This window comes from Schistocerca cancellata, chromosome 2 (genome assembly GCF_023864275.1).
Source record: "Schistocerca cancellata isolate TAMUIC-IGC-003103 chromosome 2, iqSchCanc2.1, whole genome shotgun sequence".
In the NCBI taxonomy this organism is placed as follows: domain Eukaryota; kingdom Metazoa; phylum Arthropoda; class Insecta; order Orthoptera; family Acrididae; genus Schistocerca; species Schistocerca cancellata.
Window position 1 is genome coordinate 1,010,470,190 of NC_064627.1, and position 19,559 is coordinate 1,010,489,748.

The 19,559-nt window shown below is 36.7% G+C and overlaps 1 protein-coding gene across 1 annotated transcript in view; it reads left to right on the plus strand.

The window, feature by feature from the left end:
* The window catches only part of LOC126162981 (thioredoxin domain-containing protein 11), a 160,929-nt gene extending 145,773 nt beyond the window's left edge, over positions 1–15,156 (plus strand). The window contains exons 8-11 of the mRNA XM_049919835.1: positions 2,188–2,461; positions 4,903–5,112; positions 12,740–12,933; positions 14,090–15,156. Coding sequence (XP_049775792.1) covers positions 2,188–2,461; positions 4,903–5,112; positions 12,740–12,933; positions 14,090–14,483 — 1,072 coding nt within the window. The 3' untranslated portion in view covers positions 14,484–15,156. The remainder of the gene's footprint in view (positions 1–2,187; positions 2,462–4,902; positions 5,113–12,739; positions 12,934–14,089) is intronic.
* Positions 15,157–19,559: the final 4,403 nt, after the last annotated feature.

The following is a 19,559-nucleotide window of genomic DNA, read 5'->3' on the forward strand; positions in this document are numbered from 1 at the left end:
GTGTTAATAATCACAACATTGGCAACTACGACTGAAATAGTCATGTGTCCATTGGCACTGGGTGTTGGTACAGTGGCAGAGTGTTGCTTGGTCAGATGAATCCCAATACCTTCTTCACCATGCCAGTGGGGGGCACTAACTTGTATTCCAGGGGGACAGCTCTTTGAAACCTGTACTACAAGATGGAGACAAGCTGGAGGCAGCTCCATTATGCTCTGGGGAACATTCATGTGGACATCCATGGGTACATTGGAGTTTGTGCAAGGCACCATGATGGCCAAGGAGTATAGTACACTGGTTTGCAGGCTACATACACCCTTTCATTATGATCATGTTTCCAGATGAAAGTGGCTTTTTTCAACAAGATAATGCACCATGTTGCAAGGCCAGGAATGTAATTGAGTGGTTCGAGGAATGCAGTGACAAGCTCCAATCGATGTGCTGCCCCCCCCCCCCCCCCCCACCCTCCCACCCACCAACTTACCTGATTTGAACTCAATCAAACATGCTTGGGATGTGATTAATCGTGGTGTCAGAGCTCATCACCCCCATCACCAGAAGGTACGTGAGTTAGGTGGCTAGTGCGTGCAGAAGTGGTGCTAGTTCCCTCCAGCGATCTACCAAGGCCTCATTGCTTCCATGCCATGGTGCATCACTGCTTTTATCTGTGCCAAAGATGGTCATACCATTTGTTAGGTAAGTGGTCATAATGTTCTGCCTGACCAGTGTATAAATACTTCCAGGTCTAGGTTGACAAGGATGGGACAGGCAGTCAGTCACGGCTGCATAGTAGGAAGCATTTGCCTGTAGTAACCACTGAAAACCTAAATCAGTGTCCAGCTGAAGATTGGAGCCTCACCATCCCCAGCAAAAGGCTAGTCTGTTTAAAACAGTGGTTTTCTAATATACAATACTGTTTTACAAACAAGTTACATAATGATGAGAGAGGCTGGTGCTACACTCTTCATTCATTTCTCACTCCCAGTCATTGCATTTTCACACACAACCACCGCCCTCCGCTGCCCCTCCTCCACACACACACACACACACACACACACACACACACACACACAGAGAGAGAGAAAGAGAGAGAGAGAGAGAGAGAGAGAGAGAGAGAGAGAGAGCTGATGTCGGTGCCATGGTGACAGTGCGTGTTTTCCATTTTTGTGAACCATTTGCTAACCTAGGATCTGTTTCAGCAGCCCACTATAATGAGTGAAATGTTGAGCTCAGAAAGAGGATAAGTTGTTAGTATTACTCATTGAATAGATTTGGAAGTAAGGTTTTTCAGGAAAATAAAAATACTACAAAAGTGTCATGTGTAATGATTTGTCTTTATCATTTATGTGTATTACATATTTTACCAAATCTCAACACACTGTTATCTAAGTAATCCTCAGTGTTAGAACATGCTGCTTAAAATCTACTTTTTAACTGTCTTTTTAAGTAAGTTGGTTTTAGTAATCACTTTGATCTCCATAGGCAATTTATTGTACAGTCTTATTCCTCAGTAAAAAATATTGTTCAGAATTTCATGTTTATTCCTTCTTGGTGAATATCAGTTTAGTCTTGCTCTTGTTCCATGGTCATGAACAGTCCTGTTTGTGCAGTAATTGTTAATATTATTTTTTATGTGTACATGTGATTGGTAAATGTACTTCCATGATGTATTTAAACTTCACAGTGTTTTGAAGGGATCTTTACAATGGGATCAGCTGCTGTTTTTAGTTATTATTGTAATGATCCTTTTCTGTACCTTCGAAACAGTGTTCATATTTTGGGTGTTTGTTCTCTGGGACAGAAATCTATAGCTGAATACTGAGTGAACATATGAATAGTTTGTAACTAAAACACACAGCGTGTTACACACTGATAATGGGGCTCTTAAGGGGATAACTTACTGATGACATTCCACTTGCAAGTATTTTTGTGTTTTCACTGCAGCAGAATATTGTTTCTGGAAATGTAAGATTTATTCAAACTTGTTTATGTCCTGTTTATTGCATGATGTATCCACTTACTGTGATTTTATAAAATATGCATGCATTTTAAATTAGCAGGAAAGAAATAAATGAATTAGTAATTCACTCGATGTTGTGTTATGCCCGATACTATGATTCATATACTTTTATAACTTTTGAAATTTGTCTCAGGAATGCCAAGTTTATTAATGTAATAATCTGTCAGACCAGGCAGTGACATCCACTCTGCCACAGAGTTGTACGGTTTCTGGATGTGGGAGCAATGCCGCCTCCAGCGCTGGGCGAGGAAGTTGCATCAACCAGTTTTTCCACCTAAAAGTCCTCTGCCAATCAGTGGAGACTCTCACATTGGGCTGGCATGCCGTACCAACCTCAGTCTTTCCCTAATTGCAATGGACAGCCTGCAGTACCGTCACTTTGCCGAAGGACTTGGTGTGGGCTCCAGTGTTGAGACAGCTGTTGTGATCTTTAATGCAGCTGTGAGTTTCACTTTACCATTGTTGTTATCTTTTCTTTATGGTTTTATAAAAAATCACTCAGCAATAAAACAACAATATGAAAAGTATAGATTGCTACTCACCACATAGAGGAGGCATTGACTTGCAGAGGAGCACAGGTGAAAACAACTGTAAGACATTTAAGGTTTCTGACAAAAAAGTCCTTCTCCAAAAATAGAAAATAGCCATTCATGCAGATTTTCAATGTTGGAAGGACTGTCTTGTCTGGAAGCTAGTGTATGTGTACACTGTGAAAAAGAATGCAAATTTGTAAGCTGAGTTACCATGTTCAAATTCTTGTTTATGTGTTTCTGTACGGATACGTACCTGTGCTATATAGCAGAATTGGTAATAATTAATTTAAAAAAAAATGTATTCATTACATTAGTCATTTATGTGAATAAAAACATTTATTGATAATTTGTGGGAAAAAATTATGAATGAAAGATGAATTTCAAATCTAAAAACATTTATTGCACTCAAGTTTTTGTCATTTATAAAACAAATGTACCTTTCTTTTACTTTTAGTTTTCAGAACAGTATCCAGTAAACTGACTTCATTTCAGGATAACAAACTGAGATATCGAAATCATGTTCCTCCTCTGCAAAATAATTGTGAAGCCATTAATTATGCTGCAGTATGTGGCAAGTAACTTGTTGTGGTTCTATGTCAGTGTCATCTCCAAAATTCAATTTAATTATGTGACGTTCTTACCCAACTTCTTTGACATTTTTTTTTTTACTATTGCACATCTTAACGCTCTCTTTAATCATCCCTTAATCTTGGACAGCAATACAGGTGAACATTTTATTATTAACTCATGGTAAGATAGCACTCCTGTAACTTCATGTTTCCCTTTGGTGTAGAAAGGCAAAATAGACTAAAAATCAGCTCCCAACACTTCCTCAATAGGAAATTGCCAATGTGCTGAAATATTCAAGAAGTCTGTTCTTCAGTTTTTCATTTTTTTTAAGTAGACCATCAAGTATGGTTTTAAAAGTTTGTAGTATATCTTTTTCTCCTTTCAGTATAATCAAAGCATCATTAATAAGGCCAGAATAAGTTATAAACTACTGTATGCAGTTAAACTTGGTCTCTCTCATGAAATTTTTCAATTCCAAAGCTGTATGTAACAGCACAGTCTTGTCTCCAGTTGGCTAAACTATTCTGTCTCATAACACCATCCTTAATCTGAGATTGTCCTCATTTATTTTAGATGACTTTGGATATTTCAGAAAGCATTATATTTTTGTACAGCTTTGTAGTGCACTTTGGTTAATGCTGTGTATTTTCCGATTACATGAAGATTTAGGACACAGTTAATTACCTGTAGTGCAAAAATTAAGTGTATGAGCAGTGCACAGTGATGATAATGGGATATTACATTCAGTGATAACTGGCAGCTCTGTTTCCTTTTCTGATGAAGGCTATGGCTGAAAGCTAATGTGTAAGTGTCTTTTAATTGAACTTGTCTGCAGCCTAACATGTCATCTTTATGGTAATTATCAGTCTGTATTTTCCTTGCATTGTTGATATTCTTGGTGTTTGCTTAACTGTGTGCAGTGCTTCTGTATTTTGGCAATGGCAAGGAGGGGATAAGTACTGCAAATACGGAGTTAGTTAAATTGTGCCATGTTAGTAGTGTAACTGCTAAGGTCATTTTTTATGAAGCGTTTTTAGTTACGCTGTAAAGTAAGTGAATTTGTCCACAATCTGGAAATTTTGGTGCTTTACTAGACATGATTGTGTTGGAGGTGATGTGCCCCCACCTCCTTCCAATCTGTAAGTGTACTTATACAGACTACTCCAGTATGAAACAGTACTAAATTATTTATCAAACACAAACCCTGCTGAACCACAGGAACAAACACTATTTATATGAGCTCATTGAGAAGGAAACAAAGAAAATGCATTGGTACTCTATATTATTCATTAAGTAGGTTACAAATAATAAATAACAAATAATTATTTGTATTCACAGAGATGAATAATCTGTACATCTGCAAATTTATCCACAAATATTATTTTTAACTTTCTATTTATTTGAACAGTGAAACTTATTCCAAATATCTCTCTCTTTGCTATATAGTGTGTAGTTATGTTTACTCATATCCCTGTCTTTGTCACTTATCTGATTATTTTATTATATGATCAATAGCTTTAACATCAATTAGATTCAATTGTTTCTATTTACCAATATAAAAACTTATTGATAAAATAAAGGTTTGTCTTCTGTCCCAAATAGTGTTTATCTACCTTTTCGTTTCTGTGTTTTGAATTCAAATTTTATTATTTGTTAGCGATTAATGCCCACTGCGTGTTTCAAGTAACTCGTATACTTTGAAACCATTCAAGAAATGTTACTGCAGTTAGAAAATGTAATTAGTTGTTTTTCTGAAATGTGCGCACTTTTTAATTTCAGGTAGAAAGTGCATATGTATTGGAAGGAAAACCTAGCAAAGGAATGATAGTTGATTTTGTGCTGAATTATACTCAGGGTAGCTTGAAAAGGTCTCTGCGATCCAGCCCTGAATTTCACTGTGATCATGATAATTCAGGTCACGGACAAAAAATATGTATTCCAGAGCTAACTTCACTCACATTCCATCATTTTGTAATGGATCCTCAGGAGGTAATAATAGTACTATTTTTTTTAATGTTTAGAACTTCAAAATGGTGAAGCTATAATGATTTTGCATGAAACATTTTCATTACAAGTTGTTATAACCAGTTAATCCCTGGTTCTAAAGTTTTTTGCCTATGAGTTGATTAATTCATATCCTAGTATAAAGACATAGCCATATAAACAATAGAATGAATAAAGTCAACTATTCACTGTATATTTGAACTATAATACTCAGTCTGTTGTTTATGTACCTATTCACTGCATAATTTCAATTATAAGGTAACTGTTTTTATTCTATAGATTTCACCCAAGATTTTCTGTTGTTATATCCTAAAAAGCCTCGGCATAGATCATGAAATTGTATGACTTAAATTCCACAAGACACAGATCGACAACTAGGTACACATGTTCTGGATGACAGCTTGTGACATATGTGCATCTACAATTGGATTTCAAGCTCCTGATCTCTGAGATAAGTGCCATTTATGTCCCTGGTGGATCCATTGATAAAGGATAAAATCATTTGGTAGACCACAGAATTGTGGCAGTGTTGCAGAAATATATTCACAAGGCGTATTCGTGGCTCTGTGTTAATGTGTTGGAGAATACCTCCTGGAGGTCCTGCAATAAGAGACAAAATGTGTAGCCATAAGATGCGTTGTACATAATCCTGCTCTGTTATATGTTTTATTGTATTTACTAAAGGTGTGTAACTTACCACAGCCACTCGGGTGAACAAACTGGTGTGTTGTGTTATAGAAAATGTGGGACTGATGTAAAATGGGGATATTTGATGGTTCCAAAGTGTGTGCGCCCATGTTTCAAGTGAATTACAATGGTGTAGGTAGACATTGAAGCATGTCAAATTATCACCAGCCCCTCCCTTGTATGACAAACAATGAGATAGCTAAATGTTCTTGAAATCATTGTCCAATCTGGCATCCCTCTCTGCTGGTTGTATGGTGAAATTATCAAGATTTCTGTTGTTATTTGTGTGTACACTCACATATCTTCTTTTCTAAACTCGTATGACTGACAAGTTCTGAACTGCATAAGTATTGACTGAACCAATGGAGTGATAAATATTATCTCATTTTCAGACTAGAAGTCAGCATCAGTGAAAGCAGTGACCTGGTCTGTAAAGTTTAACATAATATCATTTGACAGAAGAGGCACATATCTCCATTTTCATTCTTTTTCATATAGTTACCATTGCTATACGGATATCAAGCGGCTGCCATACAGTAATTTAATGAAATATTTAAATCACTTTACTGTCATAATACTTTGTACGTAGGGCATCCAAAATCAAAATATTCTCTGTTGAATAGGAAGCAATTCTGTGACTGTTAAAACTCTTCATTCAAAGATACGTCAGTTTCAAAAATCGTATTTGCATTATCAGGTGTCTGTATACAAATGCATAAAGAGCCGTAATAGAATTTTGGCAATGGCAGGTAACTGAAAATAAAACCAATTTGGTTAGTTTCTACTTACACTCAGTCCATAAAAGCTATATGTTTAAAAGCTGAAAAAAGCACATTCCCTGACATTCTCATCATGGTGTTTAAAATTTGTAACTTGTAAACATGCAAACATCAGAGGGTGGGATTCTTGGTAGTTAGGAGCTCCATTGTTACCCACGTTATGGGGCCCTTTAGGGACAAGACTGACAAGGAGGGAAAGAAAGCCAGTGTGCACTCCGTGGGCATACTGGTTGGAGTCATTCCAGATATGAAAGGGTCCTTCTGGATGCCATGAAGAGCACAAGGTGCAGCCAACTGCAGGTGGTGGCTCACATTAGTACCAATGATGTGTGTCACCTTGGTTTCAAGTGGCTAACAGAAGAGGTAAAGGCTGCCAATCTTGCTTGGGAAGTGAGAGCAGCTCACCATTTGCAGTATAGTTGACAGGACTGATTGTGAACCTTTGGTACAGAGCTGAGTGGAGGGTCTGAATCAGAAGCTCAGATGGTTATGTGATCATGTAGGCTGTAGATTCCTCAACTTGCACCATAGGGTGGTGGGGTTTTGGGTTCTGCTGAATAGGTCAGGAGTCCACTACACGCAGGAGGTGACTACACTGGTAGCAGGAACTATGTGGTGTGGAATGGGCAGTTTTTAGGTTAGAGGGTCTTGGGCGGAAATACAAAAAGGGCTTCAGTCTCAAAGGTTGCAGGTTGAACATAGGAAGAACATATATACAGGAACCATTGGTATAACAGTTGTAAAGTGTTGTAGCTGTGTTGGGAAATTACCAGCTCCAAGCACTAATGGAAAGCACTGATCCTCAAAATGTTATAGGCACTGAAAGCTGGCTAAAGCCGGAGATTTCAACCAAAAGTTTTGCAAAGAATCTAATGGTGTTCTGAAACGATTGGCTAAAACACTGTTGGCAGTGGCATGTTTGTTGCTGTTAGAAGTAGTTTATCTCATAGTGAAACTGAAGCAGGTAGTTCCTGTGAATTAGTATGGACAGAAGTCATTCTTGGCAACCAAAATAAAATAATAATTGGATCCTTTTACCAACCTCACAACACAGATTATACAGTTGCTGAAAGATTCAAAGAAAACTTGACTTTAGTTTCAAACTTGTACCGGACTCATATAATTATAGTTGGTGGTGACTTTAATTTGCTCTCGACATGTTGGTGAAAATACATGTTTAAATCTGGAGGTATGCATAAACATCATCCAAAATTGTGCTAAACACATTCTCTGAAAATTTTTCGACCAGTTAGTTCATGGTTGTGAAAACACACTTGACCTTTTAGCAACAAATAATCCTGGGCTAATAACAAACATTGTAACAGATACAGGGGTTAGTGAACACAGGATTGTCATAGCAAGATTGAAAATTGTAACCCCCAAATTTTCAAAAAATAAATGAAAAATATACCTATTCAAAAAATCAGATAAAAATTCACTTGACGCCTTCCTAAGAGACAATCTCCACTCCTTCCAAATTAAAAATTTAAGTGTAGACAAGATGTGGCTTGAATTCAAAGAAATGGTATCGACAGCAGTTGGGAGATTTATGTCAAAGAAATTAACAAATGACTGTGCAGATCCCCCTTGATGCACAAAACAGGTCAGAAACAACAACAAAAAATGCCAAATTCAAAGAAATGCAAAGTCCCCAAGACTGGTGATCTTTTACAAAAGCTCAAAATTTAGTGCAGATATCAATCAGTGCGAGATGCCTATAATAGTATCCACAACAAAAGTTTATGTCCTGGCAGAAAATCCAAAGAGATTCTGGTCGTGCATATTGTGTAGTAGAAGCAGAAAAAAAAAAAAAAAATCAATCAGTGCCTTCTCTGTGTGATAGCAATGTAAATGCTATCAACAATAGTGCTGCGAGAACAGAGTTACTAAACAGATCCTTTTGAAATTCTTTAACCAAAGAAGATAAAGTAAATATTGCAGAATTCGAATCAAGAACAGCTGTCAACATGAGTGACTTAGAAGTAGATATCCTTGGAGTAGTGAAGCAACTTAAGTCACTTAATAACAGCAAGTCTTTGGGTCCAAACTGTTTACCAATTAGGTTCCTTTCAGAGTATGCTGATGTTATAGCTCCATACTTAACAATCATATACAACAACTTGCTCGATGAAAGACCCATACGCAAAGACTGGAAAGTTGCACAGGGCACACCAATATTCAAGAAAGGTAGTAGGAGTAATCCACTAAATTACAGGCTCATATCGTAAATGTTGATTTGCAGCAGGATTTTGGAACACTATGAATTAGCTCGAAGAGAATGGTCTAGTGATACACAGTCACCACTGGTTTAGAAAAAATCATTCGTGTGAAACACACTAGCTCTTTACACGCACAGTGTTAAGTGCTATTGACAAGGGATTTGAAACAGATTTCATATTTCTAGATTTTGATGGCCTTTGACACTGTACCACACAAGCAACTTGTGGTGAAATTGTGTGCTTAAGAATATCAACTTGGTTATATGACTGGATTTGTGACTTCCTGTCAGAGAGGTCATAGTTCATAGTAATTGACAGAAAGTCATTGAGTAAAACAGAAGTGATTTCTGGCATTCCCCAGGTAGTGTTATAGGGCCTCTGCTATTCCATATCTATACAAATGATTTAGGAGACAATCTGACCAGGTTGTTTGCAGACAATGCAGTTGCTTGTTGTCGTGTAAATTCATCATAAGATCAAAACAAATTGCAAAATGATTTAGAAAAGATATCTGGATGTGATGTGCAAAAGTCTGCAATTGATCCTAACTAATGAAAACTGTGTGGTCATCCACATGAGTGCTGAAAGGAATCCATTAAAACTTTAGTTACACGATAAATCAGTCTAATCTGAAGGCCGTAAATTCAAGTAAATACCTAGGAATTACAAATACATACAATTTAAATTGGAAAGAACACACAGAAAAATATTGTGGATGGGGGGGGGGGGGTTGGAGTGGGGGGGGGGGGGGGAACCAAAGACTGTGTTTTATTGGCAGAATACTTAGAAAATGTAACAGATCTACTAAAGAGACTGGCTACAGTACACTTGTCCGTCCTCTTTTGGAGTACTGCTGTGTGGTCTGGGATCCTTACCAGAGTACATTGAGAAAGTTCAAAGAAGAGCAGCATGTTTTGTATTATCACAAAATAGGGCAGAGGGTGTCATGGACGTAATTTGGGATGGACGCCATCACAAAATAGGGCAGAGGGTGTCATGGACGTAATTTGGGATGGACGCCATTAAAACAAAGGCATTTCTCATTGCTGCAGAATCTTCTCACAAAATTTCAGTCGGCAACATTCTCCTCCGAATGCAAATATATTTTGTTGACAGTGCTCTACAAAGGGAAAAATGATAATCAAAATAAGGAAAATCAGAGTTCGCTTAGAAAGATATAGGTGTTTGTTTTTTCCACGAACTGTTCGAGCGGAGTAATAGAGAATTGTTGTGGAGGTGGTTTGATGAACCATCTACTGGGTGCTCAAGTGTGATTTGCAAAGTATCCATGTAGATGTAGGTGGAATAAAAAATAGTGGCTAAGGCCTTCCTGAAACCTTAAAACACACACACACACACACACACACACACACACACACACACATCAAAAGTGGGATTGTAATGGATATTAAATTAATAATTTGGAAAGATATTCTGCAAAGAATCACATTTGAAATGTTGTTGGGGAAACAGCTGTTAGAATAATGTCAAATTTTACCTCCACCGTTGACAGCCTGAGGAGGAAGCGTTTATGTTGCCAGTACTAAATTAACCGCAAGATGCAGTGTGGCCCACTCAGAAAGCTGTGCATGCACATTGTTGCAAATGGGCGTATCTGGGTTCCAGTTCCCCAACTGAAATGTTGGGGGCTGGTTATACATTTTTAAAAACAGTCTATAAGAATTAGAAACAGTAATTCTGTTTCTGAGTTGCTTTTGTCCAAGTAACTGTTGAAGTTGATTTTGAAATGTTTTCAGATACTATACCTATTGTGATGCCCTTATGATTAATAATAATGTCAATACTTTTTAAAAATATTTACACAGATAATTTTTTTCACTGTGGTAGGAATGGAATTCCTCTGATGTAAATTAGTCTGTGAGTTGAGGGTATTTTCAGCAGTTTCTTTCAGTTCACAAAAAGTCTCAAGTTGTTCTAGAATAATTAGGATATTACCGTTTCCTTCCCAGTGAAGTATTTGAAGATTGATGGGAAAATTGGATATTGTGTGTCCTGGCTCCTCCAAGTGCGTGCTCGGAACTGACTTAGCAGTGGAATTATCAGTATATTCTGTAAATCATATTTCAAAGCTCCATCCTGTTTGGCCAATGTATTTTTAAGCACAGCTGTTGCAAGATATACTGTACACACTTGGGAATTTAAATAATTCACTTATGGGAATATGTCTAAGAAAATAGGTAAACAGTTGATTGCAGTGTATAACACCAGCCTATTCTATCCCTAAAAATAATGGCAATAAATATAAACATAAGAAACAAACAAAAAGTGAACTATTTAAATCCCCAGGTTTGTTTATCCATCAACATTTCAAAACCAGTTCTTTGCAGAATATCTTCATAAATTATGAACACTATGTTCCCACTTTTGACATTTTTAACAGATTCTGTTTTAGGTTTCGGGATGGTCTTAGCCCCAAGTTTTTTCATTTATGAACTTTCACACATTTTCAAGTTAGCTATTTTAAATATTTTGGTGAGAAAGTTGGGGAATGTGCTTTTTTCTGGCTTTTAAACAGATCACTTTTATGTATTACTGCTAGTGGACACAAAGCTTATCACTTTTATTTTGCATTACATGCCATTGCCAAAATTCTAATATGTTGTTTGGTATAATTGTATACAGTTAAACACCTGAGGATCCAAATACAGTTTACAAAACTGGTTGCAGCTGTCCTTCTTATCCAACACTTTGTCATTTCTTCATTTCTAGCTTCAAAATTCCATTTCTGGCAAACAGTGTATATTTTTGCTCAGTTAGCATTATTTTGTGCTGCCTGATCATATATGAACACATTGCAAGATTGTGCAGTTAATTCCTTATTTATCATATTGCACAAACATAAGGAATGAAATCCATTACCCTACAGCTACACCATTGAAGACAAATTGCTGGAAACCGTATCTACCATAAAAATCTAGTAGTAAGTATCCAAATGAACATTAAGTGGAGTGATCACATAAAATGAGGAATAGGAAAAGCACTTTCCAGATTGATATTCATACGAAGAATCTTAAGGAAAAGTGGCTCACCCACAAAAGAAGCAGCTTACAAGTCACTAGTTCGACCAGTTCTTGAGTATTGTTCATCAGTCTGGGACTTTCATGAGGTAGGACAGAGAGAGAAGAGAAGATCCAATGAAGAGCAGCATGTTTTGTCATGGGATTGTTTGGTCAGCAGAGATGCTCATCAAACTTCAGTGGCAGACACAACAAGAGAGGCGTTGTGTTTGAGAGAGTGGTTTCCAGGAAGAGTCCGAAAACATATTACTTCCTCTCACATACATCTCGCGAAATGACCACAAGATAATTTGAAAAATTAGATCAGATACAGAGGCTTACTGACAGACAATCTTCCCACGTGCCCTGTGTGAGCGGCATAGGGAAGGGAGGGGGGGGGGGGGGGGGGGGGAGTGTCCAGTTACTAGAAGTACCCTCTCATACACACCATTAGGTGGCTTGCGAATATGATATAGATGTATAAATGGTGCCCCAGTCACATTTTAGTTAACAAATTCTGTGATTGTGCTTGTGTATGCAGATAATATAATAAGGTACTTAGTGTTACATTTTAATGCTACATGTATACCCAGAGCCTTTTTAACTCATACATGTAATCCTTCCACTTAATTATAAACTGCCCAAAGTAAAGTGAATTAAAGCTTTTGTCACTTTAGTTGCTGGTACCTGCTTTACAATAACTTGGCATAGAAGCAGCAGTCCATCCCAGAGCCTGAAAATTGTCATCAAATTTCTTTACTTTTTGCTGCTTGATTTCAGGGAAACAGGATGTGAATTTCTCTTTCATGTTGGTAGTAATATTATTTGTGAATTTGTGCAGTCTGATAATTCACTTTGAAATAGAATCAGATAATATTCATATGTTATGATGTTACTGATTTTCTTTCAGGATGTTGTGCTGATGTACCATTCACCATTCTGCGCCTTTTGCCATAGTGTGGCCTATGTTTTTCTCACAGTTGCTCGTTATTTTAGAAGTGTCCCAAGATTGAAGTTTGCTCGTATTGATGGTGAAAATAATGATCTCCCTTGGCAATTCACTGTTCATCATTATCCAAGTGTACTATTTTTTCCTGCACACAGGTAATTTCTTGTTTGACACATAATTTTTATGAAATTGAATGAAACATGAAATGAGTATAGATGGCCATTTATGTAGAATATTATCTTGGTTATAATTTGTGTACTGACTGCTCATTTCAGTAGCATAGAGAAAAAATGTTGCTATGTTGAGTGTGGAGTCTGTGAAAACTATCAGTTCAATTTAATATTTCTAATTGTTTACTTTGGTTCGAATATGCAAAAACAGTCAAACATTCCTGTAAATTCATATTCATCTGGAAACATATGGGACAGCATGTGTGCTAGATAACATCGTCAAATATTCTTGATTGTGGGAACAAATTCAGTTCATATACATCTTCTTCTGGGAGTAGGCATGTATTACTCTGTGTTATTGTTTAGCATATAAACTGAATTAATTGTGTAGCGCAAATAACAAGGGTGTTAGGAAAGTGCTTGCTTGAAGTTAGTGATTAAATGTGGAATAATGCAAGAAACACTATATACTTGGAGCATATAGAAACAATAACTTGTAACAGTCTCCAAGAAAAGAAAGAAAAAAAAGGTGAAACAATATAGATTAATCAGATTGTTGCCAGGGAAGTTTGAAAGCAGTAAAGGGTACAAATAAAAAATGTGTTCTAGAAAATCAGTTTGGATTTAGTTGTGAATGATCAACAAATTATATGGAAAAGCAAAGAAATGTAATTGATTGATGTAGTCAAAATATGGCACTGCTCACAAGCAAGTTCATCATAAATGTTAGTTGAAGACGTATACAACACCTGTGTTTTTAATTCCAAGACGTCATGTACTGTTTTTGTTTGTGCTAGTAAAATAACACTACATGCTGTACAGCTCTACACTGGAGCCAAATGAGAAGCTACTGAACAAAATTAAGGACAATTTCTTTTATGAGCTAATCAACTGTTGGTTACTTGTGTATGTTATTCACATTGGCAGAAAATAAATATGCTCCTTTTGTTTTATAGTTCACAATGCATCAGGTTTTAATTTCCTGTATGTTAATGGCATGTGAAACAGTAGAATAAGCTTGTCCTTGAGCCAGTGATGGCAGTAGAATATATGAAGATAAGTTATTGTCAATTATACATGATAACTTTGTGCAATTTAATTATCATCCGAACTCATTTCACTTGTTCTCCTTGTTTTTCAGGAAATCGGAGAGTCGTGTATTCCCGCGCAATCTGCCGGTAACTGTGCCTAATATGGTAGCTTTTGTGCTATCAAACACAGAATACGGCCCACGACGACTTGTAGCAGTTGCTGGTCTATGTGCAGGCTGGGGAAGGGGAAGAGATCCTGCAGGAGCACGTGACTGTGTTGCACGCACTCGTAGGGAAAATTTAGCAGCTCTCGCGGCCACCCTAGCTGAAATAAGAGCAACACTAAGGCGAGGCGGCGGAGTCAGTGAGACACGTGCCGGCCGCCGTTTACTCCGCCGTTTGCAACATTTGCGACATCTGCATCTACAGCTGGGAGCAGCCGATTATGTGACAGATGAGCACATTTCGATAGTTGAATCTACTGCTTTTCAGGATAAACTCTGACAGAAGGCTTAGCCATCATCAGAGAAATGGTCTCGGGTTATTAAGACAGGCATTCCAGCGTACATATTAAGTGGATTGCTATCTTTCCTGCTGACAGTACTATAGAGAGGCTGAAATATTAGGATGTGTTGTTTGTTACTTCTCTGCATGCATGTATCACAAAACAAGTTATGGCTGGAGAAAGTTTTAACAAGAAGAGAATGGAATGAATTTTTAAAGTCAATGATGTATACTGTGATCATTGGGGGACAATTTTAGTGTTTACTGTCTTGTGAAAGAACTGTACTTTAATTGTGTGTGGTCGTCCTGTTGCTGTTTTCACGGTGATAGATATTAGTGAGTGACTTTAAATGATGATATTTTTACATTTTTCTGAAGAATGCATAGAGAATTTACAAAACTTTTGGAATTCTATAGGGGCCAACATATCTTAACGTGTTTAAGATAGGACATTGGATTATATTGCTATTGGAGATATTTTTTTATGAAGCAGTACTGACGGGTGGTGCATTAATATTTTTCATAGTGCTAATGAACTACGAGGGATAGACTAAAGTGTTGGAGTGCTATATAGATGCATTGCTCAGTGATTATTGTTATTGTTGTTATTTTGTTTATTAATTTATGGAATGATTTTAACTTATTTATCACAATAAATATTGTTATAATGTGAGTCTGGAGAAGTCATCTTGGCAAGTGAAACATCAAACAATGAAGCAAAGCAATAGATAGACAAGATATACAAATCATTATGTTCATTAATAAATTCTTCCTTTTGGATTCTGTACAACGCCGTGAATTAGCCTGAAAGTAAAGGTGATGTGAGAAGGCAGTAAAAATGTCGGGAGCATACGTTCTTCTCATTTGTGGTTTTGCTTCATCATTTGCTGTTCTGCCTGTCCAGTGGACAGTGAATGAGCCTCTTTTCATTTGCTTTTGTACGATAAAGCATTTTTCATTACAAAATAATACCACTATATTTCAGAGAAATTCATTTTAATTCAGGAAACTCCATTTATAAGACACATTCATTCCTTGGCAATCCACTGAATTAGACTGTTGCTAATTTTTCCTGCTGTAAGATTATTTAGTAAATACTGCTAGGGTGTAACTTTTTTCCCCCTGGCTACAACATCATGTGTTAGTGATACAAAAGAAACACCCAATCTCCTGTTGATTCTTAATAAGACATAATTTTTAGTTTGTCAGGTGTCATTCCAGTGATTGGCTGGTTCTTTGCATCCCTGTTATACCATCTAGTCATCTTGTGATCTCCCTTCCTGCTGGTGGTATTGCTAAAATATTTAAGTAATCATTTCCTATGTGAACCACTTTTCATAAAGGCCTTTTAGTTACATAAGTATGTTAGTTACTACAAAATGGTTAAGGCTGCACCACATTTTATATGATCACGCTGTTTATGAATACATGCGAGATTCCGAAAATAATTATGGTTGCCATATCTTTGCCCTTTGCTTCACTCATTTCAGGGTCATTCATTTGACATTTCATTGTCTGGTTTGTTGAATCATATCTTGAACTCTAAGGTATAACTGCAGTTTCTGTTGGGTATTACATGGGGTGTTAAAATTTGGTTAATGGAAACAATTTGAACCCTAGGTGACTAATGTAGAATTTGAGTTGTATATTATTCCTTCAACAATTTAATTTCACCTATCTTAATGTTACACAGTGAAGTTCCAATTCTCATTGTCATAGTGAAAAAGTCTTGATATATTATGTAATTGTAGACATTGTGTTTGTGAACTGATTCACATGTATTTAACTAATTATAGCCTTTCCTCTACAACTGAAAACCATACCTATAAACAAAGATGACTTAATTTTATTTCATTTGTAGTGTAGTTTGTAAATTGCCATTCCTTACATAAGTTACTTCATTTATGACAACAGTAGTTCCTTGTTGTGCCCTTAGTATTCTTTTATTAGATTTTAGAATTTTCCATGAAATTACAGCATAATGCATTGGCTTTGAAATATTACCCAGTAGGTCTGATTCATAATTTCCATTCAAACAATGGAAAGTCCAGTATGAAATAATAATAATAATAGTATGAAAAAGATCGATTGCTACTCACCATATAGAGGAGACATTGACTCGCAGTCAGTCACGATGAAAGACTGCTATACATTTAAGCATTCGGTGAAAAGGTCTTCTTCGAAAAATAGAAAATACACACAATCACACAAGCACAACTTGCAAACACATGACCACTGTGTGCTGTTGCTGTGGTTGGACTCAGTGGCTGGAAACGGTGTGTGTGTGTGTGTGTGTGTGTGTGTGTGTGTGTGTGTGTGTGTGTGTGTGTGTGTGTGTGTGTGTGTTTAGCAATCTTTTAATTCTGTCTGTGGCTCGACATCTCCTCTATATAGTGAGAAGCAGTCTATCCTTTCAATAATATTGTTGTTATTTCATAATTTCCATTGTTTTTTAACTTGTATGTGGTTCAGTCTTCCATGCTTTTATTTCTTCATTCCAGTTTAGTCACAAGCAGATTTATGTTTGAATGCATGGTTTTGTTGCAGTACGCATTAAAAATTTCTGTGAACTTTGAGTGGATTTCTTCTCAGCCATTGTCGAGTGGTAATTGTCTGCTGTGACTCACTTCATATATGAGGTGGTTTCAAAAAGCATTGGGAATTTTCATTTTTTGGAAATAATTTTATTTATTCATCTGCATTAATGTTATCTCTATTAAAGTAGTCCCCATTTGAAGATATACACTTATGTCAGCATTTCTTCCAATCCCCAAAACACTTCTGGAACTCAGTCTTTGAGACAGCACTTGGCTCTTTCACCAATTTGTTTTTAATCTCTTCTGAACTTGTTAAACAATAGCCCTTTGAGGTTCTCTTTAGTTTTATAAACAGAAAGTAGTCACACAGGGCCGTATCTGGCAAATATGGAGGCTAGGGAATCATTGCAATGCTTCCCCCCCCCCCCCCCCCCCCTCCCGAAATTCATGAACAAACAATAAATTATGTAATTGTAGACATAGTGCTTGTGAACTGATTCACATGTATGTAACTAATTATAGTCTTTCCTCTACAACTGAAAACCATACCTATAAACAAAGATGACTTAATTTTATTTAATTTGAAGTGTAGTTTGTAAATTGCCATTCCTTACATAAGTTACTTCATTTATGACAACAGTAGTTCCTTGTTGTACCATTAGTATTCTTTTACTAGATTTTAGAATTTTTTCATGAAATTACAGCATAATGCATTGGCTTTGAAATATTACACAGTAGGTGTGATTCATAATTTCCATTCAAACAATGTCAAGTCCAAGATGGAATCTGATTGCTACTCACTGTATAGGAGACATTCACACACAGACAGGCACTATGAAAAGACTGCTATACTTTTAAGCATTGAGCCAAAAGGTCTTCCGAAATAGAAAACACACAATTGCACAAGCAGAACTTGCAAACAAATGACCACTGTGTCCTATTGCTGTGGCTGGACTCAGTGGCTGGAGATGGTGTTTTGTGGTGTGTGTGTGTGTGTGTGTGTGTGTGTGTGTGTGTGTGTGTGTGTGTGTGTGTTTAGCAGTCTTTTTCATTCTGTCTGTCTGTGACTCAACATCTCCTCTGTTTGGTGAGAAGTAAATTGTTGTTATTTCATAACTTCCTGTTTTTTAACTTGCATGTCATTCAGTCTTCCATGCTTTTAAATCTTCATTCTAGTTTAGTCACAAGCAGATTTATGTTTGAATGCATGGTCTTGTTGCAGTATGCATTAAAAATTCCTGTGAACTTTGATAACTGATGACATACTAAACATCCAGTATGGCTACCAGTGTACAGATACATTTCAAATGTGTTTACCACCCCAACAGTGAAAAAAGAAGAGGCAGGAATGAGATTAATACAACCCATGAAATTACAAAATTCCCAATACTTTTTGAACACATTTTGTATATTGCACTACAAACTAGCATCATCAACCATGGTATGTCCATTTTGTAAAGCATGTTCTGCAGTGGCATATTTCTGATAAAATGTAGGTGCAGTTACCTGTTGTGTTCCATCTGGGGTTGTACCATAGTTTGCACAATTTACCCACATAAATAGTAAGCACACTCACAGGGTACCTCGTCTACATCAGATATTCTGAGTCCTAAATCATCCTGCAGAGGCATCTGATTTATTAAGTATTGTGCTTTTATCAGTTTTCAGTCTCCTGGCAAAAATACACCAACTCGTAAGGCCTCTGGAAGAAGATAAAGCACTTGGAACACCTGATGTATAAAAGTTACATGTATGTTGGGCAGACAGTGCATTCTGTAAATTTGTGTCAGACAGAACATGAGAAACAAAATTTTGTGTGACATCTTTTAGAATATGGACACTCAATTATACTCAGCCAACAACTCTGCATAACATGGACAAACAGATTTTGGAACAGTGTGGTAATAGAAGTGATTAAAATGAAAATCTCAGAAAACTGTTCCATTTAGATGACACCAGAATACAGCTTTGGGTCTAGCTATAGTGAGGCTGAAATAGGTAAAACAGATGTGGTATATCAAAACTGTCTTATTTGGTAATGGACACTACTGGCGGCACAATCTATACCACAGTTGTATGAGAATGAATCTGCTAATCACACAGCACTCAGTTAGACAGAGACAGTGGCCAAATAGTTCCCAAGTGAAAGCTTGTGGAAATTTATCTACACAGCATGGTTGAAAAACTTGAAGATTTTCTTAAGTGTGTGTCTTGTGAAGTGCAAGTGAAATAAGAGGCATACCAAAGAGTTGGTCCCATGTCTGTTATGATTAATCTATTCATACACAGACATATTTAATGGTTTTTGATTTTGTCGGTAATATTTATGCAACTGAATTAAGTTTATTGAGAGTATTAAATTGTGTTTGTGCTCGTTCACTGAATCAGAGTTCCAGAAAAGAATTTTCAAATGTTATTATAAGTATTAATTGCTCCTTACTTCAGCTCAGCTGTCAAGTGGATGGAAATATTTTCTTTTCCTACGGCTGTAAGCTACATTTATGGTAGACTTGGGGCATAACACTTTTACATAGTGTGT